The sequence below is a fragment of the Protobothrops mucrosquamatus genome, unplaced genomic scaffold (assembly GCF_001527695.2).
Source record: "Protobothrops mucrosquamatus isolate PMUCROS unplaced genomic scaffold, P.Mucros_1.0 scaffold2934, whole genome shotgun sequence".
NCBI classification, from domain to species: domain Eukaryota; kingdom Metazoa; phylum Chordata; class Lepidosauria; order Squamata; family Viperidae; genus Protobothrops; species Protobothrops mucrosquamatus.
The window spans coordinates 90,558-116,350 of NW_015388959.1; the positions used below are offsets into that span (position 1 = coordinate 90,558).

The 25,793-nt window shown below is 40.6% G+C and overlaps 1 protein-coding gene across 1 annotated transcript in view; it reads left to right on the forward strand.

Moving 5' to 3' along the window:
• Positions 1-25,793, forward strand: part of COL14A1 (collagen type XIV alpha 1 chain) — a 136,376-nt gene that overhangs the window by 63,130 nt on the left and 47,453 nt on the right. Inside the window, 9 exon segments of the mRNA XM_029286115.1 lie at positions 9,310-9,452; positions 10,312-10,421; positions 13,451-13,609; positions 16,869-16,946; positions 17,113-17,199; positions 18,406-18,459; positions 20,021-20,116; positions 20,783-20,836; positions 22,736-22,789. Of these exon segments, the coding sequence (XP_029141948.1) occupies positions 9,310-9,452; positions 10,312-10,421; positions 13,451-13,609; positions 16,869-16,946; positions 17,113-17,199; positions 18,406-18,459; positions 20,021-20,116; positions 20,783-20,836; positions 22,736-22,789 (835 nt within the window).

The window sequence follows — 25,793 nt, forward strand, 5'->3', positions numbered from 1 at the left end:
AACAGGGATCTCCAAACGTGGCAACTTTAAGACTTGTGGACTTCAGCTCCCAGAATTCCCTAGCCAGCATGGCTGGCTGAGAAATTCTGAGAGTTGAAGTCCACAAGTCTTAAAGTGGTGCCAAGTTTGGAGACCCTTGCACAAGAATTTAGTCAACTAATGGTCAGCACTAAATTGATGCTAGATGAGGGTCAACAGAATTTAAGAGGGGCTGGATTTGGCTCTCTTATGGCAATGCAAGGACTCTAAACCGATGACGCATTAAGTCTGCGCCCCAGCTCTGCCTGCTCTTCTCCTACAGCTATACAAGTTGTCTTAAATCTACAACTGGTCATTTAGCAACTATTCAAAGTTACAACAGACCTCCCCAGATCTAGTCATGTGATCGCATTTTGGATTGCTTAGCAAACGACCGATATTTACAGGTATTTTCAGCATCCTGTGGTCACATCATCACTGCAATTTACGATGTTTATTTCCAGTTTCTGGAAAAAAAAAACCAATGCAAACAATGGATTTGCTTAACGACTGCCACGTTCACTTAACAACCGTCTCCAAAAAGGTTGTTAAATCAGGTGTAGTCACATGATGACCTGCTTAACTTGATATAGTCAGAAGTTAGGGACAATCTGTAATATTATAGTTGTAGACAACTATTAAAAAAGAACTTATGTAACCTAACAATGTAATATCAATGTAATTTTTGCATCTGAGAATGGGAGCTCAATTATTTGGAATTACTGTGCCTTATTTATTTATTTACTTATTTACTTATTTACTTATTTACTTATTTACTTATTTACTTATTTACTTATTTACTTATTTACTTACTTACTTTATTTATTTATTTATTTATTTATTTATTTATTTATTTATTTATTTATTTATTTATTTATTAAATTTAGAAACCATTCATCTTGCTCTGTGCAAATACATATGTGCAAATACAGAATATTGGTATATGGATATATGCATGTGTGTTTGCACACACCCTTGCACACAAATATACATTGCATGTGCATGCACATATCACTAAAACTGTATAAAGTAACAAAAATATCCTGCAATTTTTGTACATGACGACAATTGTTTTGCATTAAAAAACAAAAACAAACAAGCAAAAAAAGCATTTTGGCTTACAAGTTTCCCTGATAAGGGGGATATTGCCTAGGGAAAGAGATGGTGGGAAAAAGAAACAGCATCTGGAAATTCTCCCTCACACATTTCCTTCTTTCCGGAGAGATTTCTCACTAATTTGTAAACATCTTGAAAGAATTCCAAGCAGAAATCTGATGGATGCCTCTTAGCTTAATTTGCAAGGTTGGGTCAGTGTTTGCACTGAGATGCAGGACTAAGTCAAAGTTTAGTGTTACATCTGCAGCCCAGATTTCTCTTCCTTCTCCTCCACTGTTGACTAATAATAATAATGATGATGATGATGATGATGATGATGATGATGATGATGATGATGATGATGAAGTTGGAAGGGACTTTGGAGGTCATCGAGTCCAACCCCCTGCTCAGACAGGAAACCCTACACCATTTCGGACAAATGGCTATCCAGTCTCTTCTTAAAAACTTCCAGTGTTGGAGCATTCACCGATTCTGGAGGCAGGTTGTTCCACTAGTTAATTGTTATAACTGTCAGGAAGTTTCTCCTCAGTTCTAGGTTGCTTCTCTCCTTGACTAGTTTCCATCCTTGCTTCTTGTCCTGCCCTCAGGCGCCTTGGAGAATAGCTTGACTCCCTCTTCTTTGTGGCAACCCCTGAGATATTGGAACACTGCTATCATGTCCCCCCTCGTCCTTCTCTTCATTAAACTAGACATACCCAATTCCAGCAACCATTCCTTGTATGTTTTAGCCTCCAGTCCCCTAATCATCTTTGTTGCTCTTCTCTGTACTCTTTCTAGAGTCTCAGCATCTTTTTTACATTGTGGTGACCAAACTGGATGCAGTATTCCAAGTGTGGCCTTACCAAGGCATTGTAAAGTGGTATTAATACTTCACGTGATCTTGATTCACGTGATCTTGATTCTTCTAGAAGGCAATCAAAAACATTTGCTTCAGCCCTCAATATAACCCTGAGTCATACCTCAGCATTTGACTGCTTCAAAACCCATTGAATTCAGTATTCAACGTGTTTTGAAGCAGAAATCTTGCTCCAGCGCTCATCTTTCTCCTGGTAGTTGATGTGCAAGGAAGAACTTGCTGATGTCGGTGGCCTCATGACTTGCTATTTCTCCAAAATAGCGGGTCATGTGGTTTTCGCAGTACCCATCGGTTTTAGTATTCAGCGCATCTTCCGGAACGAATTACTGATGAGCACCGAGGTACCACTGTATGTCATTTCATCTGAATGAGCACAAATTAGCCTGGACAAACCCCCCCCCCTAAAAAAACCCCATAGTTGGAAGCTGGCATGTTCAGGACATAACCCAGTTTAAACTCTCCAGAGTTTTTCCTGTTCAGATTAAACCACAAACAACAGTTAGGTAAGAATATCAGTGAATGGTTTGATTCCCTTATATATGGATGCTATACTGTACACACGACCATAATAGGGCTTGCCAATTAGAATCATAATTTGTGACGGTCGTAAAGTGGCTCATCATGTGTCTGATGACTGATTTTGTGACCTTTTGTTGTGTATCAGGTTGTTAATTGAACACCATGGTTGTTAAGCAAGCCCATCATTTTTATGGGGTTTTTTGCTGAAATCCAGAAGTAAATGCTGGTTTACAGGAAAAAAATTGTAAATTGTGGTCACATGTCTATGGGATGCTACAAACAGCTATAAATGCAGGCTGGTTGTCAAGCATCAAAAATAAGTTACATGACTGTGGGAGAGGGGCAGCCATCAGAACTGGGTCATAAGCACCTTTTGGGAGGAATCTGTCATATTTTCAAACGGTTGCTAAGCAACCAGTTATACATTGAGGACTACCTGTTTGGTTCTGTAGCTGTGGGGTAATTTAAAGGGAAAAGGATATACAGGTAGTCCTCAACTTACAACCACAACTGAGCCTAACATGTTGCTAAGTGAGAAATTTGTTTTGCCCCATTTTATGACTTTTCTTGCCATATTTGTTAAGTGAATCATTGCAGTTGTTAAATTAGTAATCCGGTTGTTAAGTGAATCTGGTTTCCCCATTGACTTCAGAAGGTCAGAAGGTTGCAAAAGGGATCACATGACCCAGGGACACTGCAACCATCATAAATGTGAGTCAGTGGTCAAGCATCCGAATGTAAATCACATGACCATGGGAATGCTGCAACAGTCATAAAATGTGAAAAATGGTCATAAGTCACTTTTTTCAGTGCTGTTGGAACGTCGAACGGTCACTAAGTAAACTGTTGTAAGTTGAGGACTGCCTGTATGTTCTTTCAGCAAAGGAATCAGAAATGATCAAATGTATACCACCATGCAAAATCTTAAGCTCGTAAGCTGTTGATTAGGATGATGTTATTCAGTTGTCTCCAACTCTTGGTGATTCTATGGGCCAGATCTCGCCACATCTCCTGATCTTGCACTATTTCTTTGAGTTTTTCTATGCTCTGGCTGATGTCAGCTTTGATAGTGTCCAGCCACCATGTTCTTTGGCAGCCTGGTTTCCTTTTATTGTTAACTCTTCCCAACATAATTGTTTTCTCCAGTGAATTCCCCCTTGTGACATGGCTAATGTCACCTCCCGCCTGGACTACTGCAATGCTCTCTACATGGGGCTCCCCTTGAGGAGCACCCGGAGGCTCCAGACAGTGCCGGCTGGCGACCCCAAGGGGGAGGGCCTTCTCTGTGGGAGCTCCCACCCTCTGGAATGAACTGCCCCCAGAGATCAGGGTGATCCCTGATCTCCCTTCCTTCCGCCGCGCCCTTAAGACATGGTTATTCCAGCTTGCGGGACTGGCCTAGGGGAAACTTTTAGAGGGGGTTTTAATTATAATTTTAATNAAATAAATAAATAAATAAATAATGTAAGTGAGATGCAGTTTCTTTTTTCTGCCTTCTAGTGACATATCTGGTGTCCAATACTTGTTGTTAGTCATCTTTGCTGTGTTCATGCCATGTAAGGCAATGAATTGACATTTCTGTATCCAGAACTGTGGTGTGTAGTTCCAACATAAATGGACTAGATTATCTGCTGTTGCTGGAGACTGAAGCTGGAACAATCACTAAGCAGCAGCCAGCCTAAAATTTCAGGGAAGGGCAATATTTAATATGGCTACTTAAGACATCAGAAACCTAAAGGGATAGCCCTCATCTTATCTACAGAGAGGCTCCAGAGAGAACTAAGGCTAAAGTTTCAGTTGTAGTAGTAGATAGAACTCTGGCAAAGACCCAGACTGAAATTGGAACTTGATAGGCTTGTCTTCGCCAGGAAATCTCTAATTAAAACTTCAAAGCCATGTTATAAATGTTTGACTGCAGTTGAATAACTACCTAGATCTGCTGAATGTCAGTCCTGTGCAGGTTAAACTAGATGGTTTATTTCAAAAGCACTGAGCAGTAGTGTGGCCAACACATATCTAACAGTGGCACAAAGCCTTCCCTATGTAAAGATCAGAAACTAGACGTCATTATTCAGTTTTGTTACTTTCCAATAAAGCCATTTTATATGGAAAGGAGGGTGTGTTTTGAGACCTTTCACCGTTGCAAATCACTACTCTTGGCATATGCAGCGGGACACAGAAGAACGTCCGCTCTTATACATATTTTGAACCTTTAGCTTGTATGGGAATAGGAGAGATTTGCACTGCATTTATGGATAACGCTGCAGCCTTGTTCTTTCCCAGTAATTGCAGAGTTTTGTTGTTGTTGTTGATGATGATGATGATGTTATCCAGTTAGTTGAGTCTGAGTTTTGGCGATTCTATGGGCCAGATCTCTCCACATCTTCCGATCTAGCACTATTTCTTTGAGTTTTTCAGTGCTCTGGGTGGTATCAGCTTTGATGGCGTCAAGCCATCGTGTTCTTTGGCAGCCTATTCTCCTTTTACTGCTGACTCTTCCCAACACAATTGCTTTCTCCAGTGAAATTGCAGAGTACAGTGGGCAAAGGATAAAACCACTGCAGGCAGTCAAGGGACATGTGGGTGAATCACCAAAGCATATACAGTATATTACTTTCAGTGGTACAGGTAATCCTTGGCTTATATTCATAATTGAGGCCGCAATTTTGGTTGTAACTCATGACTTGTTGTAAAGATTGTAAACTTAACAACCACGATGTTTGCTTAACAACCACGAACAAATGTGACCATATCATTTTACTATCTTTTTTTGTGGCAGTTGCTAAGCGAACATCACAGTCGTTAAGTGAATGCTGCAGCCACTAAATGAACCCATTGTTTGCTACAGGGTGGTTTTTGCTGGAAACCAGAAGTAAATGCCTGTTTCTGGGGAAAACATCATAAATCACAACGAGGCAACCATCAGGAGCCACAAACAGCCATAAATGCGGGCTGGTTGTTGAGTGTCCAAAATGTTGTTACATGACTGCAAGAGGGCAGCCATCAGAACCTCAAATCCAGGTCATAAGTGGCTTTGGGGGGGGGGTTTCATTGTAACTTTGATGGGTCACTAAGCGACCAGCCATAAGTCAGAGACTAACTGCACCTAGTTCTGCAGCTCTGAATGAAATCCACTTTGGGTTATGGCTGTAAGTTTCTCCGGGCATTAAATTTATTCTGCATGTGCAAAAGGTTTTGTAGGGATGGAAAACACCCCAACACCAGTATCCTGAGTTGCTCACAGTAGGACATCCTTCCATATTGGGACTTGTTTAATCTTTGGCGATCCATCATTCTGCCTTTAATCAATTATTCATTTGTTAAGAAGAAAAAAAAGTTGTTAAGAAGAAAAAAAAGTCTACAAGTTGTGCTGGTTTTGGAGAGATGCCTGGGTAGACATCTCACTGTCGTATTATTTTTGGATTGAAATTTTAATTTGCTTTCCAAGAAAAAATAGGAACAGATCCTTTTTCTCCCAAACATTTACAGTAACCATCTCTGCTCTTAATGAGAAGCTGCCTACACATTCACTGGCGTGTTCCCAGGATTAAGCTTTCCTGAGGCCAGACTTATGCTCAAAAATCCCTCGTTATTTGTTAAAATGGTTCATCGTCTGGCATGAGGTCTGAATGTTGAAAACAGAGGGAGAAACGTATTGCCTGGAAAAAAAAGAGCATTTTGTTAAGTGGAGAGAGATAAAGCTAATTCAGCTCATATGTGGATTCTTGCAGATTTTAGGGATTAGAAAAGCAAAGTTGGTGGGGAGGGGAAGCCAAATTTGTAACGTGGCAACTAGAGGAACATGGGTGGAGGAGGGAAGAGTAAACCTTAAGAATATTGCATGTTATTTTCCAAACCAAACCCTTGTGTACAACTGGAACAAATCAAGTCAATAATGTATAAGTAATAAGCACTTAGTTATGTTTCCCAGTTTAAATAAAGTTGTCTCTGGAGGTACAAAGGCTGTCTCCTAGAAACCAGAGATGTGAAAATGGGAGTGATTAAAACTTCGGAGCAAGTATTTGATTTGCTCATTAGCTGGATGTCTTACAGCAAGTTCCTATAGTTAAGAGCTATAATAATCCTTCTATCCCTTCAGATTTAGGGATATCTGAATTTTTTTCTAAGCTTAGGGACATTCCTTTGATTTCTTTCAAAATTCTAAGCTTGCAAGTGAGGACATCCCCCCTCCAGTAAAAGTCCACCAAGTTTAAATTGTAATTGATCCCATGACACAATCCATTTGAATTTCTCTTTCATTTGTTTGCCTGCAGATATTTCCTAATTATTCACACACACACACCCCGCCACCCCAATATCCCTTTATTTCGGGAATATTGATGAAATGTTGATGGCAAGCCAAACCTTGGACATCTGTTTCAAATGGGTGTTCAGATTGCAACTCCTACTATACTAGATATAGTATCATCTGTTATGATGGTTCTTCTGTAATGATTACAATATTTGTTTAGTGACCATTCAAAGTTACAACAGCACTGAAAAATTTACTTATGACATTTTTCACACTTGCAATCACTGTAACATCCCCATGGCCACGTGATCAAAATTCGCACGTTTGACAACTAGCTTGTATTTATGATGGTCGCAGTGTCCCAGGGTCATGTGATAGCACTTAGTAATAGCATTTAGATTTATATACCGCTTCATAGTACTTTTACAGTCCTCTCTAAGAGGTTTATAGAGTCAGCCTATTGCCCCCAACAATCTGGGTCCTCATTTTACCAACCTCAGAAGGATGGAAGGCTGAGTCGACTTTGAACCAATCAGGATCGAACTCTTGGCAGTGAGCAGAGTTAGCCTGCAATGCTGCATTCTAAACACTGTGCCACCACAGCTCATATGTGATCATCGTTTGCAGTCTTCTGACACACAAAGTCAGCAGGGAAGCCAGATTCATTTAACAGCCATATTATTAACTTAACAACTGCAGTGATTCACTTAAAAACTGTGGCAAGAAAAGTCATAAAATGGGGCAAAACTCACTTATCAACCATCTTGCTTAGCAAAGGAAATTTGGGGGTCAGTTGTAGTTGTACGTTGAGGGCTATCTGTAATTCTGGTATGGTGTTCATATTGTCCATCAATATGGACACAATATAAATACCACAAATCCTGCTCTCATTGTCGTTGTAGGGGGTGTTCCCAGAAGGGATGAGCAAAAGGTTACTGAGAGTTTAAGCCATGAGTATATACTACCAAAAGGATCACTCTAGCTCAGGGGTCTTCAAACGTGGCCCTTTTATGACTTGTGGACTTCCGCTGGCTGAGGAATTCTGGGAGTTGAAGTCCACAAGTCATAAAAGGGCCAAGTTTGAAGACCCCTGGTCTAGCTGAATATCATAGACTTTGCTTTCTTCAAACCACTTCTTCTAGATGTCCAACGAAGAACTGAAAATTGCCTCAATAGGAGATGCTTGTTTGTTTCAGCGTGGTTAGTCTTATTTGCATACCTGCTTCAGGATATGTGAGCTTTCATCTTGAGAATTATAAAAGATGAAAGAAATTTCTTACTTAATTGCATTAGCAATTAGCAATATATCTTCCAAGAGTTTAAGGATGCTTTAAGTAGGAAAATTTGGTCTGTGTTCTCAAACCTCCCAGTTATTTAAAATAACAAGCAGGGAATAGAAATATCAGTCATTAAAATCAATATTATTATAAGCTTTTTGGAATAAAACCTGCAATTTTATTGCATGTTTTGTATATCCAATATGAAATTTTTATGCAAAGTCATTTTATCTTATCACATTGCAATGTTATCGGCCATCAGAAAAATTAGCAGCCATAAAAATGTGCTGAGGGATAAGGCGAGTTATATATGTTTGTTCATTTTATTTGTATTAAGAATTTGATATCCAAGCTTTTTTCCACAATAAAAGCCCAGCAAATTAAAAACATAATGTCTTATGGCCTCTCTGAACCTGGTGCTTTCCAGCTGTGAGGCAACTACAATTCCCAGAATTCCCAAGATAGCAGCAACACATCTGGAGGGCAGCAGGCTGGGGAAAAAAGATATAAACAGGTGTATAACATTCTCCACTCCTAAAAAAAGAACATTAAAATATGGAACAGTACCAGCAACCAATTTCATGGACAAGAGTCAAAGTTAGGAAAAGCATTAATGTTAAAACATTTAGCCATAGGAATGCATTCATCAGCTGTGTATGGAGTGTGTGATCCTCATTGCTCAGGAATCTTGTAAGCAGTTTGATGGGACATACTGATTTTGAGGATATGGGGATCCATCTAGCACATTTCTAATAAGATTGGCTCAAAACTATAATTATGATAGGACTAAAGGGCAAGGATTGATTAAGGTGTTTGAGGGAAGCTGCAACTTTATCATGATTGACAGAATGGATAGATTGAAGGGCACAGATATAACAATTGTTTGTAACAGTTCAGTCTCTCTTCTGTGATCTCACAAACATTCATAGAATTGATGAGCCCAAAATGAGCCCTTTAAATAAAGTTTACAGACTAACAAACTAACAGACTTGGAAGGGTCCTTGGAGAGCTTCTAGTCCAGTGTTGGAAAAGCCACCCAGTTAAAATTATGCAAGTGTTTGAGGGGCAAAATTAGACTGTCCCCTTAAAGCACCTATTTCCTCAGTTCTGCCCCCATATGGCTTATAATTTTTAATCTACTTATAAATGTTGGCACTTGATATAGTCTGCACAGCCTTCCGTAGCCTTGGGTGAATGAAAACGGGGTATTCTTGAATGTAGGGTTTCTCTGTGCTAACATCACTTCCTGCAAACCTATTTTCCTTTCACAGATATGTACATCCAGAGGGTCTCCCATCAGATTACACCATAACGTTTCTCTTCCGCATCCTTCCCGAAACACCTCTGGAGCCATTTGCTCTGTGGGAGATTTTAAATGAAAGCTATGAGCCGTTGGTTGGAGTTATTTTGGATAGTAAGTGTTTGTGGTTTTGGGGTGTTCTGTGATTGATTAGTTCTATCTCTATTTTTTTTTTTTTTTTTTGCACGTTATCAATGAGGGACTTAAGAAGTCATAGTTGCTTTTTTCTTTTACAAGGAATCCTAAATGTTTTTTCTCTCTCTAGTTTTCTATAGGGTTTCCTACTAATTTATGTGCTATATCTTATTTATAATATGATGCATGAGAGACCTAGTGTGGTTTGGTGACTAAGGTGCTGGCCTAGAAATCAGGAGACTGTGAGTTCTAGTCCCGCTTTAGGCTGGGTGACTTTGGGCCATTCACATGTATGTTTACTGCCTTGAGTTACCTATAAAGTAATAAAAGTGGGATTAAAATCTGATAAAAACCCCCAATGTTAATAAATCACTTTTTCCCATGGAAGGTATAGGTGAGATACTTATGAGTTCACTATATGTCATTTTTTGACCAGGACTATCCACGTTTGTCATTTATATCTGCATGTCCTTCGTATCTCTTGTTTTACAAAAAGGACCAGGAATTTCATTAAACTCAATGATCTTGCATAGGCATAGAGGAAGTGGATTTAAATAGCTTCTCTTTTGCCTGTGAGATGCTCAGATTTAACCGATTTAAATCCCGGCATTTTGTCTAGGAGAACAATTTATCCACCTGTCAAAACTCCCTTTCCATTTGCCTATATAGGTTGCCTAGTTTTGGGAATGAGTTTTGATGAAATGTAGAAATTTGTGCTCTTCCTTGGCCAGTTGGCTGATCGTGATTTTTGCCTGGAAATATGATGAGCCAGTATATAACCTTAAAAAGAAAAAAAATAGATAGTTCTCTGAGCCTTATTCTCTCCTACACTGTGCAGATGACGGCAAAACTTTGACTTTCTTCAATTATGACTACCAAGGAGAATTCCAGACGGTAACCTTTGAAGGGTCTGACATAAAGAAAATATTTTATGGAAGTTTCCATAAGGTGAGACACTTGCTGAAATACACTTCAAAAACATCTTTAAAATATATATATGGAGATTCTCAGTCATCCACATCACTGTTGCCCCAAAAGTGCTTTTCCAAAAGGCAACTGGACTTTCTTGGTTTTTTTCCTTTGAAAACGTTTCATTTCTTATCCAAGAAGCAAACGGAAGAAGCTTCTTGGATGACAAGCGAAACATTTTCAAAGGCAAAAAACAAAAAAGTCCAGTTGCTTTTTGGAAAAGCATTTTTTTGGGGAAAAAAACTTTAAAAATCTTTAAAATATGAAAGAACTTGTCTTTCTCTTATTGCTCTATTCTCCCAAATTTATGAGGTTTTAAACTTGTAGAGAAAATATACAAAAAACAGTGGTCTGGGGGGGGCTTCATGTGGTTTACTAGTGTTCCTTTTGTGGCCTCAAGAAATGTCCGAGTAAGTAGACCTAACTAATATTTTTTGTTTGACTGAGTTCTCTGATAGACAAACAGATTCTTAATTTCATTTCTTCTCAGACTGTAAAAATGATGTCACTTTTAAAGCTGCCAAATTCTGTTTCAGAGCTTATATCATTGCAAAAGGGTGAAGTAAGACAATTGTTGTTTAACTTGTCTAGAAAGAAGGGGAGCAATTTGGCAGCTGTCTAAATGTTTACACGATTTTATACCACTCTCTTTTACATTCTAGCAGAATAGTTTTCTACTGGGATTAGTCTTCAGTATTAAATATTTTAGCCCTCTTCTATTTATGTATTGTTTTGTTTTATTTTCTTTAATTTTAAATTATTATAACTCTGAAAATTGCCAATGTGCCAAAAACACACACACACACACACACACACACACACACAAAAACAACCCTACAAATGAAAACAGCGTGGTCTAGTGGTGAAGGCACCAGGCTAGAAACCAGGAGACCATGAGTTCTAATCCTGCTTTAGCCATGAAAGCCAGTTGAGTACCTTTAGACCAGTGGTTCTCAACCTTTTTAATGCTGCGACCCCAACCGGTCGTAAGTCGAGGACTAAACCGGTCGTAAGTCGAGGACTAAACCGGTCGTAAGTCAAGGACTAAACCGGTCATAAGTCAAGGACTACCCAACCGGTCGTAGGTTGAGGACTATCCCTGCCCGGGAGCGCCGCGCATGCGTGGTTCTGCCCCCTGCGCCGGCCGAGGCGTAGCTGGCAAGCGGCAGAGACGGAGCAGGCCGACCACCAGCTGGCCCAGCCCAAGGGAGGTAAGGCACCCGCCGGAAAAGGGGAAAAAATGGCGGACAGCCTTGCTTGGCGACCCCCGTGAAATGGTCGATCGACCCCAAATGGGGTCACGACCCATAGGTTGAGAACCGCTGCCATAGACAAAAATGCATTCAGATGGACATCTTTTTAAAATGAGGGTAACGTGGGGAGAATTGGACCGTTTTAGGTCATTCCAAAAGTGAGGCATTTGTGCACATGGGCACAGGATTGGGAGAAGCTGAGCGGAGAAGTGCAGCAAGCAAAGCTTGAGTGAAATCAATGCAGCTGTGGTCAGAAGCAGCAAACAGCCTGTGACTGGATGGAGAACAAGTGTCATGAGGCTGGAGAGCATCCAGCAATCCCTGAAACTGCCAACTCTTTGTCCCAGACACAGTACCACAGTTCTCCCAGCATGCTTGCAGTGAACTAGCTACAGAGTTGGCAGGTCCATTCCAGATTTCTTTCAACACCCTTCTTAAAAATTTGTCAATGTTGGAAAATGGAACGTTTGCCCACTATAGAAGAATGGTCACTTAAAGCAGTGGTTCTCAACCTTTTTAATGCTGCGACCCCAACCGGTTGTAAGTCGAGGACTAAACCGGTCGTAAGTCGAGGACTAAACCGGTCGTAAGTCGAGGACTTTCCCTGCCCGGGAGCGCCGCGCATGCGTGGTTCCGCCCCCTGCGCCGGCCGAGGCGTAGCTGGCAAGCGGCAGAGACGGAGCAGGACGACCACCAGCTGGCCCAGCCCAAGGGAGGTAAGGCACCCGCCAGAAAAGGGGAAAAAAATGGACAAAAAAAATGGCGGACAGCCTTGCTTGGCGACCCCCATGAAATGGTCGATCGACCCCAAATGGGGTCCCGACCCACAGGTTGAGAACCACTGCTTTAGACCAATCACTCTCTGTTAGCCTAACTCAGGGGTAGGCAACTTTGGCTCTTTTATGACTCGTGGACTTCAACTCCCAGAATTCCTGAGCCAGCCATGCTGAGGGGAAAGGGAGAGGTTTCCAAGCTGAGCCATACTGGCTCAGGAATTCTGGGAGTTGAAGTCCATGAGTCATAAAAGAGCCAAGGTTGCCTATCTCTGGCCTAACTTCTTACAGGATTGTTGTTTTGGGGGGGAAAAGACGAGGAAAGGTGTATTAGATATGTTTACTGCCTTGAGTGATTTATAAAAATAATAAAGGCAAGATTTTAAAAAATCTAAACAAAATTCTATTGGAGAACTTTCTGTTTCTGGAGTGGCTAATAAAGTTGATGTGGTTCTTACTTTTAGAGTGGTTTGGGGACATTTCAAGAGTCAAAATAAATGTCTTAAACCTTAAGATGCCACCTATTTTTCCCCCCAAAGCTCTTGAGACATTCTCTCAATGCATACCCTGATCTCCATATTTTTGGAAATTGGCCATTGACAAGCCACACAAATCCACATAAGTTGTGCATTTTTTTTTTGTTACAGAGGAATGGATCAAGCAGGCTGATTCTGCCCATTTTGTCTCTGCATAGGCCCCATTTATCCTTCAATCCTCAATCTTCAGCCAGGTCTTTCTTTTTTGCCATTAGTGATAGGCAAGTTCCTGCCTAGCTGCAAGACAGAATTAGGGGCTAACAGGTTACTTAAGATACATAACAGTGAGGGACGTAGAAGAAAGCAGCCCTCTGTGCATATCGAAACTTGAGAAAGCAATAGTGTGTCTGTGAATTGCATTAAAAATATCAGTACAAAGAGCTCCGGTTTATGTACGTCTTTGGGGCTTCCTTGTTGTGTGTTAAAACCTCCCTCTCCTCTTCCAGCTGCATATCGTTATCAGCAAAACCACGGCTAAAGTAGTGATTGATTGCAAGGAAGTGGGTGAGAAGATTATCAGTGCAGCAGGAAATATCACTTCTAATGGGATTGAAGTACTGGGAAGGATGGTTCGATCAAGAGGACCAAGAGACAGTTCTGCACCAGTAAGTAAAGGGGCTGAGATAGAACTGGATGATTATTCAGTAATTAAATTGATATGCTGATCCACCTTGCTGCCCAAAATGACTTTGAGAGGCTTACAATATAGTAAAAACAGAGATATAAAAACAATTCTAAAGGTAAACAGAGATTAAAACTGCAAAAGATTAAATGCAGACTAAAAAACATAGGGTGGAGAGGAGGTGATGCTTTCTCTGTCATTGCATCAATCACCTAGAATCAGGTTTTCAGGTCCTTCCTGAAGGCCAGAAGAGTCGGGGTGGATTCACCTCCTGTAGCATGATGTTCCAAAGGGCAGAAAATGGTCTTCTCCTAATCCGTGCCAAATTCCTTGGCTGATGGGATTTGCAGTAGACCCCTTCTGCTGGGATAAGTGGGGCAGGCCAATCCCATTGGGTAGATGGTTCTTCAGTTTATTCATTCAGGGATTGATATAACCCCTTCTGTAACTAGACAGAAAAGCATTAATTCAGCTATACCACCATCAACTTCATTCGTGTTTAACTGAATGTATGTTCCAACACTTTGTCAAGGCATCTTTGTGTTCTGCTTAAATGCAAGTGGGGAAAAGTCATTTGGGTCACTCTCTGGGAGGTTCTTGACCATACTGAATTCTTGGTTTGTACTTCCTTCTTTTCAAGATGATAGTTCTCAACAAGTTAAGAGAAGCTCTTCTAGAACATTGTTATATTCTGGGGAGACTTGATTATCTAATCAAGCAAGAAGAGAATTTAATAGGAGAGAAGAGGTGGATTTAATTTCAAAGCTGGACAATCTGGTTGTGCCCTTTGAACTCTCTTAACCAAAAGAGACCCATAAACGTCAGTGTGTTTGGCCTGTGAAGTACATATTTGCCGTCCCTCCATATAAAAAATTGTGTGCTTTGCACAAAGAAGTGTTTTCAGATGTCTGACTTAAGCCTGGCAATTCATAGATCAACTCCTACAAGACAATTGAACCAAGCAACCTCTGTGGCCATGTTCCAGCAGGGAATGACAAAGGCCAACTTGTAAAAAATTGCAATTGAAGGGTGCTTTGTAAGAAAATAAAAGGAAAGAAATGATGGCTTTTGTTTGGAAAATCATGGTTGTATGAATGATAAGTGGTCAAGTGGTCAAATACACCCACAGAAAGCAAAAAATGGTTGCCTGCAATTAAATTGGTTGATGGTTATGTAAGTTCACAAAAATGCATTTCAAAACATATTTCTCAGTAAAGAAACATTCTTTTCACAAAATCAGCTTTAACAAAGTCTGTGCTCTTGATTAGGTACAGTGTATTTTTCAGGACATTATGTTTTGATGCTATCTTATGGTCTGTGAGGCTAAAACATGAGGAATGCTTCAGTTTGCTCTAAAATGATTTTTTATTTAATTTGAGCAAAAAAACAACAACCCCTCATACATTTTCTTCTAAACCATATCTGGCACTCTGATAGTAAGTTTGAAAGTTCCTTTTAGGTGGCAAAGCACAACAAAAATGATTGCCAGAGTGCATACTTTGAACCTTGGTGTCCTACTCCATATAATGCAGTGTTTCTGAGACTTGACAACTGTAACATCTGTGGGCTTCAAATCCCAGAATTCTTCAGCCAGCGTGATAGAATACAATATAATAAAATTGTTAATGATTTTGGTGTAAGCCATCAAACTAGATTCTAGTCTTGCCTTAGCACAGTGGTTCTCCACCTGTGATCCGTGAAGATTTGAAAAAATGTAATGATTTAAATCTTGAGTTAAGTCTTGGGAATTTGTGGCCATAGTCTGTAGCCACAAAAGATATTTAAACAGGGTCCATGGTGAAGAAAAGATTGCCTTAGCACAGTGATGGCGAACCTTTTAGAGACCAAGTGCCCAAAAACTGGCCCCGCCCCTGCTCCAACCCCCCCGCCCCCGCTCCAGCCCCACCCCACCTGCCCGCAGGGCCACTCACTGCCTCCAGGGCCCGCCACAGATCGCCCAGGCAGCCCAGCAGCGCCATGGCGGCCACGTTCTCTATCCGTGCCCCGCAGCATCAACTGTGCACGATGGGGCGTGAGGGCAGAGTCTTGTCTACGCTTGCCTGGTTGCCATGTCCTTGGCTGCGCTGCTCTGCATGGGCCACGCTCGGGGGCAACTCTTCTCCAGGGGGGCTCCTGGTGAGAAGGGGGTTGTGGGGGGAGGCAAGGCTGGGACAACGGCACGTGTGCCCACAGAGAGGGCTCCGAGTGCCGCCTCTGGCACACGTGCCATAGGTTCGCCACCACTGCCTTAGCGTAAAGCCACTTGGGCAATCTGGGCCACCCATTCTCTCTCAGCACTAGGAAGGAGGTAATGATGAAGAACTTCTGAAATCTTGCCGAGAGCACTGCAGGCAGTCTTCAAGAATTGGACACAATTGGATGCAAACAAAACAAGTGGGCATACGTGCTTCCTTTGGAATGGGCCAATCTGTAAATTTCAAAGAATATGCTCCCTGTGGTATCCTGTGTTCTCTGACCAGGTCCTCTGTTGAATTTAACTGAACATCCCCCTTGTAGAAGAGTCATGTCTGCAGATATGGCAAAATGAATTAGGCTAGTATATATTCTTATTTTGAATTCTGTTCCTTCGGGCATCTTTTAAAGAAACTATTTGTTTGTTCTGTTGGAAATGTCGCATGAGAGGTGAATTGGCACCTGGAGGTTTATGTGCAATTGTTTATTTCAGAATGGAAAGTTCAGGAAACTAAATTTAAACTCTGTGTCTTCGGCTATGGATTCTCAACAAATATTTACGGTTTTATATTCATTTTAACTCTGATTTCGGACTTGATTTATGCAATAGGGGTAATAGTTATTGCATTGTTCTCAATATAAAAAAATGACATTTGAAGGATTAGGTACTGGAGGTGAAAGAGGAATAATTTTGGAAAACAAAAATGTGTATGCTTTCATCAGCGTCATTGTATTTACCTGAAATACTGTATATTCCTGGGAAATAAATTACTCTTTAACATAGAAGAGTTATGGGCTGCTGTAAAAATGATTCTAGAGATAAATAAGTTTCTTTAAGTTTCCATTTGGTAGTCACCTTCAGTTGAAATTTTGAGTAAATTGGGGGTGATTTTTAAATCTGTACAATCATATCTCATAGGTAAGCGTTCAGTTCATGGTTTGGTGAACAAAAAAAAGAATTCATGAGTGATTATTGTCTTCAGTTTTTGTTATGTTTTTTATTAGTTGGTGCCTAATCATTTTGAAATTATTTTTTCCTTCTTAACCAGTTCCAGCTGCAGATGTTTGATATCGTTTGCTCCACTTCATGGGCCAATAGAGATAAGTGCTGTGAACTTCCAGCTATGGTAAGATGTTACCCATTAAGGATACTTATTCAGTCATTTGCAATTCAATTATTACTGTGTCTGGAAAGGTCTGCAAAAGAGGAACATGTAACTAGCATTCCAAATATCCTAATTTGGAATATACTGAATATAACACAAATTTTGTTGTTGTTGTTGTTGTTGTTAGAGAGATGAAGAAGGCTGCCCTGCCCTTCCACATTCTTGCTCCTGCTCTGAAGTCAGCAAAGGATCTCCTGGGCCAGCAGGACCACCTGTAAGATTTTACTTTATTGGTCTTTCACTAATGTCCCACTTAAAATACTCCCAGGTGTATCAAATTTTATTGGATAGATTGAGAACATAGCTTGGTGATGCAAACTGCCATGATCTATCTTCTTCATGGGCTGAGAGTTTAACACAAAGAATTCAAATAAGGACTACTACTGCTCTGAAGTAGAATTTGTATTGAAAAACAGCTATAGTTCCCCACTAGCTTGAGTGGTAGCCTTTACAAATCTGAAAGGCACTGGGACACAAAGGATGTGACATTTGTGTGTCTCACGTATAAGGTTTCTTGTTTCTAGATGTTGCTTTGAAATAACGGTACTGGTAAACATGCAGTAAGGCTTCTTTGCTCTTGTTCCATTACTTAGAGTGCTAAAAACTTTCCAGATGTTTGTTTCCTACTGATGATAATCAAAACTTTAAGCTATTCCATCCTTTTCTCCTCATTTGATACTTGTTGAAAGAAAAAAGGAAGTGGTGGAATAAATGTGGTACATTATTGGACCACCAAATGTGGACATTGGATAGGATCTTTGTACAATAATGGTCATGCCTAGAAACCTCCTTAGCATTTCTCTCTTCCCTAATATAATACCTTCAAAATATGTCGGGTTTGTATTTCTTCTGCATTGCTTTTAAAATAAACATAGCCTTGCTAAGTGTCCCAGTAGTAAGACAGAATTCTACTCTTGGGCACTTACTCAAGTGTCACTCATCTGAGTAGTTCTCTGGCTTCCAAGATCAAGAAAAGTGCAAAAAATGAGTCAGAAATGGTATCTGTATAGAAAATTTCTGATTTGTGAAGGCCAAATATCAATTCTGATTTCCTTAAGAAAAATAAGCATATTTAGGGGTGGGGAGGGTTATGGATAGAATAGTGAATTATGAATTGGTATATGGAGGAGGAGGAGGAGGAGAGGGAGGAGGAGATGATAATGGTTGATGAGGGTGATGATGCCCTCTGTATTGGTGAATTCTGCAACCAGGTTTGGACCCAAAACAGAAGTGCTATGAAATGAGAGAACAAATTATGTTCAGTAGTACTGAACTGTGTCTGTTGGAAAAGAAACCGAGATATGTTAAAGGATGGGCATTTGGCTTCAACTCTGAATAGGATCTTTCTTGAGTAGGAGATAAAAACACAGTGCCACATTGAACAACACTTGATTTCTTTAATCTTAAATGTCTTTGACAGGGTGGTCCAGGTCTCCGAGGTCCAAAAGGTAGCCGTGGGGATGATGGTCCAAAGGTATCTTGCCAGTGCTTCTTCCTTCTGCATGATAGCCTGTGTATATCCCAGCCCCAGCCCACCTAATGATTTCATTGTCTATGTAGAATGTGACCTATGCGTTGTTTGTTTTGTTATCTTTTTTTAATAAATATTATTGGGAGAAAAACACTTTGGGGGGGGGGGAAAAACCAAGGAAAATTGCTAAAAAGTGCAAGGATTTTTATATAATGGGTAGAAATCATGGCACCTTCTGTTACTCTTATTCAACTCTATTATTTCTACATTCAGTTTAGAGCTTTGCAAAGAAGGATGTTAACTCAGACTGTTACATACTGGTACATATACTTGGCACCAAAATGGTGAAAGGTTTCAGGAATGCCAATGTTTTTGTGATGTATTGTTTTTATACAATTCCTACAGCCCACCTACATATCCGTTCATAAACACAAGAGTGCCCACACACAAGACTTGGAGTCTGCAGTAGATTACACCATCAAAAATGTCTTGAAATTGAACAATGTAATTTTGGCACACACACACACACACACACACCCCATATAGGATAATAAGTCTGGGAATGGGATCACACCATTTATGATAGAGGAAATGCTTTGATTCCCTCTCTAATATCACCTCAAAGTCTCAGCATCACTGGTCAACAATGGTTTAAAAAAGAATGAACAAATAATCAGGATTCTGAATTGTGTCTGCTGACCCAGAAAAATTTCCACAACTTATTTACAGCATTTAAACACCCATAGTTTGCTCTCCTTAGGCTTTCAGGGAAACTAAAATGCTGTATATAAACTCTCTTTTTTGCTAGTTATCTTTCAGTCAAGTAGCTCTGTTGCATGCAAAAGAGGGCATGTTGAAACTGAGAACAGGACAAGAATGAGTAAGTTGAAACTAAATGAAAGGCGATTCTACCTGAGTAGTAAGAGAACTCCCTAATGGGAAGATCCATTAAATCAGAACCAGTCTTAAAAAAATGATAGACTTGTTGGAGATTTTCAAATGAGGATTAGATGACCACCTGTTGGGTAGATTTGTTGGGTTTCTATACTAGCTATTGGCTTAGTCTTGCTGACCTATGAAATCCCTTCCAGGCCATATGTTCTATAATTCAAACTCTCAGCAAGATAAAATATTAATGTCTTCCCATGATTATTGAATACTGCTATAATTATCACCTGCTCCATTGTCAACTCTTAACAGTGATTTTCTCAACAAATGCCTGCTGATCTTCTACTTTCCAAAATTACAAATTAGGAAGTTCCTTTAGAAATTGCTCAGATTAGCTCAACATCTCTAGAACAATACATTATTAAGGTGAGCCACATCTTAAAGTACTCAATAAAACATGTCTTGACTGTTATAGACCTGGTTGATCTTTGAGCTTATCAGATGAGGTCCTGCTAGAAATTACTATACAGGTTTTTCATTATTTTTATATTGTGTTTTGTAAACATTTCTGAGATGTGTTAGCATAAAAAGCAGGGTAAAATATGTTCAGTAAATAAATAAAATGTATAATTCTACATTTTGAGCATGGAATTTATAATGATCTTTTTGGTCCTAGGGACCTGATGGACCTCGAGGTGAAATTGGTTCTACGGGTCCCCAAGGGCCTCCTGGCCCACAAGGGCCAAGTGGACTTTCAATTGAAGGACCTCCGGTAGGTTTATTATTATGCAGATACTTCTTGTCCAGTTGCTGAGGAATACAAGTGGAAAAGTGCTAACACTTCTGTGTTATGCTTCTGGCAGCATTTGTTTTATAAATATCGCTCTCAGAACTAGGAAGTTGAGTTAGACAGAGCTTTAATCTGATCCAGTAGTGATCTTTATATTCATGTAGTTTCAGCGACTGCAATCATAAGGGTAAGAAAAATACTTTATGTTTAGCGATTCTCCTCTTGCTATTTTTCTGTATAATTTTAGGGATATATCAGCAGATTGCTTTCTTCTCTCCTTCCCTTCTAGACTTGATATGAAAAGACAAATATGAGAAGGTGGAGGCAGAGAGGAGCTTAAGAAAGCCAACTCTGTGGTTAAAAGTCTGCTTGCGTAATGTTGGATGTATAGTCTGCCCAACAATTGGAGATCTAAACAAGCTACAATTAAAGAAGAGTCAGATGCCCTGGCTTATAGATTTAATGAGGGGCAATCCCACCTTTTCTTTCACAATTGAAAACTTTCTTGCCATAGTCTCAGAAAAGCAATGTTAGAATTCCTTTTTTCCTCCTTCTCCAGAAAGAAATTGGCAATTAATCATTTTGTTTGGATGAGGGAAAAAAGGAGGGCAGTGAAATGAACAATAAAGAATATTTTTTCGTTTTCAGGGACCAACCGGAGAAAAAGGAGAAAGGGGAGAAACTGGGCGCCCAGGACTTCAGGTAACCATTGGGCTATACTGGTCTAGAATGGAGTCACTGCAGCTACTCGGTCATCAGATATTTCAGAGCTGTATTGTTTTATTTGTTTATTAAATTTCTATGCTGCCTATCTCACTATCTAGAGTGATTATGGGTAGCTTACAATGCAATAAAAATAGAAGTATAAAAATTATAAACATAGGAACAGTTAAAATTAAAAGAATTGCATTGACTAAAAACCACGGAGCAGGGATGGTGCCTCATTCTGTCATTGCACCAGCTAACTCCAGCCTATAGCATCTCCATCAGGACCTATGCCAATTGGCAGAGCCAGGTCTTAAGTAACTTCCAGAAGGCCAGGAGAGTGGGGGTAGACCTCACCTCTGGAGGCAGGATGTTCCAAAGGATTGGGGGGAGCGGCATAGCAGAAAAGGCTCTTCTCCTATATCCCACTAGCCAAAATTCCTTGGCTGATGGGGTCCATGGTAGGCCTCTTCCACCAGAACATGTGGGGTGGACCAATCCCATTGGGGCAGGATGATTCTTCAGATATCCTGGACCCATCCATAAAGGGGTGTAAAGGTGATATCCAACACCTTGAATTGGATCTGGAAGCAAATCGGCAATTAGTGCAGCTTGGCAACAGTGGTGTTATATGTGCCATCCTGAGGGACTCTAGAACTGTCTGTGTGCTGGGGTGTTCTGAACCAATTGTAGCTTCTGAATGCTCTTCAAAGGTAGCTCCATGTAAAGCCCATTGCAGTAACCCAGAGGAGAGATGACCAGGTATGAGTGACTGACTACTATTACTAATATTACGGTAATCCTTCACAATCAGAGAAATTAATTACAGCTTTATTGTGAATTTTGCTCCTGTCATATATGTTGGTGGCTATCAATTGGAAGTTGGAGAACATCAGGGAGGATTGGACTCTAAATTCTTGGTCTTGGTAGCATTATTCTTAGGGCTGTATAACTTAAATTCCAAATGAGGAATGGCATGAAATTTTGGGGCTTGTTACCATCCTGTCCATGTTTCTTTGTGAGCTTCTGAGTAGACTTTTGTTCGTGGGTAGAACTGTTACTAAAAGTACTCCACTCTAGTGCTCTTTGCTTTCAATGTACAAGTGCACTATCATTTGTCTCAAGGTACTACTTGAGAGCATGATGTCTTACATTAACGATAGGCATGAACAACCAGATCCACACGTGAAGAGTTCAATTAGCTGGTTTATTGCTCAATCCTATATACAGACTAAGATTTTATATCTTGGTAAGACTAGATAAGATTCAACAGCATTCAAGGACTAATTCCCTGTTTGACTCCTCCCCCTGGCTTGACCAGTCTCTCTCCAACAATTAGATAGCAAATCCTCTCAGATTCAAGTAGACTAAAGACTTGGTCCTCTAATGCCAGCATCTCCTCGGTCCTCCAGGTCACCTTGCTTGTCCTGGGGATCTTCCACCTTTTGCTTGTGACAGATCCTCAGTGTTGCAAGAAGGAAGCTTCAGAACTAGAGGTGGAAGGTGTTATCTGAGTTGGCATCCTTGCTAGTGTCAGGGCTGAATCTTCACAGTTATAAAAGTATGGAGAATATGTTCCATAGTTTTATGCCCAGGACTCAGCTACCTCTGTGCTGCTGGGGGCTTATAACAAAGGCTCACCATATTCTTGTCTGCTGAAAGCAATTGCATACAATGTTATCTGACTCTCTGTCAGAACATTTATCTTGTGAGCTTCATGGTTCAACAAAAGTTACAAATGGGCAGGGTAATGCCATTAATCAATCTATATTTAAATTTATGTGTTCTTTTAGAAATATTGATAAGTAAAATTTACACTATTACTGTTGTTGTTATTAGCAGAAATGTGTGTTGAAGTGTACTGTATAATTTGGGGTTTTTTTGTATCTTCCTCAGGGTATTCCAGGACCTACAGGGTCACCGGGACGTGATGGAAGCCAAGGTCCAAGGGTAATATGAAAGAATTAATAGTAATCATCCATCTACTTCAGTTTGCTTTGTTTTTCTATGACTTAATTTTACATACTGTAAACTGGGTATGTGAATTTATACTATGTTTCAGTGCTATACCCAGATGATCAAAACACAGTTTTGTGTTAAGTCCATACTAGATCCAAACAAAGAAACCATATTATCACTTAGCATGACATCAATCCAGTTCAGACAACTTCCTAGTGGTTGGATTCTCACAGCCAGCTGAATTCCAAAACACCAAAGTCCATTTTAGCTTAATCTAGCATGTTGTACATAACCAGTCCTAGAGATGCTTTATTCTTCTCTACCAGCAGAAAATTCTGATTTAGTTCTGTGGTCCTAGATCAGGGGTGTCAAACTCAATTTCATTGAGGGCCGCATCAGCATTGCAGTTGCCCTTGGGGGGCTGGGTGGGTGTGGCCTACTGGGTGGGCGTGGATGGAATGGGTGTGGCCTACTGGGTGGGCATGGCCAGCTCTTCATCGTTCGTGTCAAGGGTGCCTGTGGGGGCCTGGGCAGGAGTAGGACAGATCTGAGGGTCTCTGGCAGAAGGGGGTGGGACCAGGGCAAGCGCCAAGGCATGGTGCATTTCTTCATTCCTCACAAAGGGTGACACCTCCCCAGCATGCACCCAGGGGGCGGGGCTGATGCAGCAGGGCTGGTTCCTCGCTGTTTCCAGACGGCCTTGTGGAGCTAACACTGAATGCATTTCAGCATAGATGGCCACCACAAAATTGTCCATTGGCTCCCGGCCGGCCTGAGCCAGGGCCAAGATAGCGGGGGCTGTTCCCTCACTGTTTCCATGATGGCTTCGCGGGCCACATGAAACCACTTCACGGGCCGCATCCGGCCCCCGGGCCTTGTGTTTGACATGTCTGTCCTAGATGTTTCTCAGTGAATCCTAGTGAGGGATTCACACAGGATGGCTGACAAATGTTGATTTTGTAGGCAAAGTTTAAGAATAAGAATGTTTCTTAGGACATGCAAAGAACTGCTACAAATATAAACTTGATTTTCCAAATTTATTTAAGAGATTGGCTGTGAAAGGCTAATTTTGGTTGAGATTACTAAATTGGAGTACAGTCGTTCTTTCATAGAAGGCTTCTTATTATTTTATGTCNGGCATACGTGCTTCCTTTGGAATGGGCCAATCTGTAAATTTCAAAGAATATGCTCCCTGTGGTATCCTGTGTTCTCTGACCAGGTCCTCTGTTGAATTTAACTGAACATCCCCCTTGTAGAAGAGTCATGTCTGCAGATATGGCAAAATGAATTAGGCTAGTATATATTCTTATTTTGAATTCTGTTCCTTCGGGCATCATTTAAAGAAACTATTTGTTTGTTCTGTTGGAAATGTTGCATGAGAGGTGAATTGGCACCTGGAGGTTTATGTGCAATTGTTTATTTCAGAATGGAAAGTTCAGGAAACTAAATTTAAACTCTGTGGCTTCAGCTATGGATTCTCAACAAATATTTACAGTTTTATATTCATTTTAACTCTGATTTCGGACTTGATTTATGCAATAGGGGTAATAGTTATTGCATTGTTCTCAATATAAAAAAAAATATGACATTTGAAGGATTAGGTACTGGAGGTGAAAGAGGAATAATTTTGGAAAACAAAAATGTGTATGCTTTCATCAGCGTCATTGTATCTACCTGAAATACTGTATATTCCCGGGAAATAAATTACTCTTTAAAATAGAAGAGTTATGGGCTGCTGTAAAAATGATTCTGGAGATAAATAAGTTTCTTTAAGTTTCCATTTGGTAGTCACCTTCAGTTGAAATTTTGATTAAATTGGGGGTGATTTTTAAATCTGTACAATCATATCTCATAGGTAAGCATTCAGTTCATGGTTTGGTGAACAAAAAAAGGAAATCATGAGTGATTATTGTCTTCAGTTTTTGTTATGTTTTTATTAGTTGGTGCCTAATCATTTTGAAATTTTTTCCTTAACCAGTTCCAGCTGCAGATGTTTGATATCGTTTGCTCCACTTCATGGGCCAATAGAGATAAGTGCTGTGAACTTCCAGCTATGGTAAGATGTTACCCATTAAGGATACTTATTCAGTCATTTGCAATTCAATTATTACTATGTCTGAAAAGGTCTGCAAAAGAGGAACATGTAACTAGCATTCCGAATATCCTAATTTGGAATATACTGAATATAACACAAACTTTGTTGTTGTTGTTGTTGTTAGAGAGATGAAGAAGGCTGCCCTGCCCTTCCACATTCTTGCTCCTGCTCTGAAGTCAGCAAAGGATCTCCTGGGCCAGCAGGACCACCTGTAAGATTTTACTTTATTGGTCTTTCACTAATGTCCCACTTAAAATACTCCCAGGTGTATCACATTTTATTGGATAGATTGAGAACATAGCTTGGTGATGCAAACTGCCATGATCTATCTTCTTCATGGGCTGAGAGTTTAATACATAGAATTCAAATAAGGACTACTACTGCTCTGAAGTAGAATTTGTATTGAAAAACAGCTATAGTTCCCCACTAGCTTGAGTGCACTCCTTAGGATGGACTTCCGGACCGCTTCCCCCCGCTGCAGGGAGACGGAACCGCCTAGATGGTTCCGTCCCAGGCTCCTGATGGACCCGGAGAGGTTTCTGACGGAGCTTAGGCCATATCCGGAGGATCTAGGTCACGACTTGGCAGAAACTCTGGCGGCGGCCTGGGATGTGGCCGCAGCCGCAGCACTGGACCGAGTCGTGCCGTTGCGGCCTCTGACCTGACGTAGATCTCAACTAGCTCCTTGGTTTACCGAGGAACTGAGAGAGATGAAACGCCGGAAAAGACGCCTAGAGAGCAGTTGGAGGGCTACCCGAACCGAATCCGACCGAACACAGGTAAGGATACATGTTAGATCCTACCTTGTGGCAATGAGGGTGGCGAGGTCTAATTACTACTCCACCCTCATTGCGTCATCAGATAATCGCCCGGCCACCCTCTTCAGGGTGACCCGCTCCC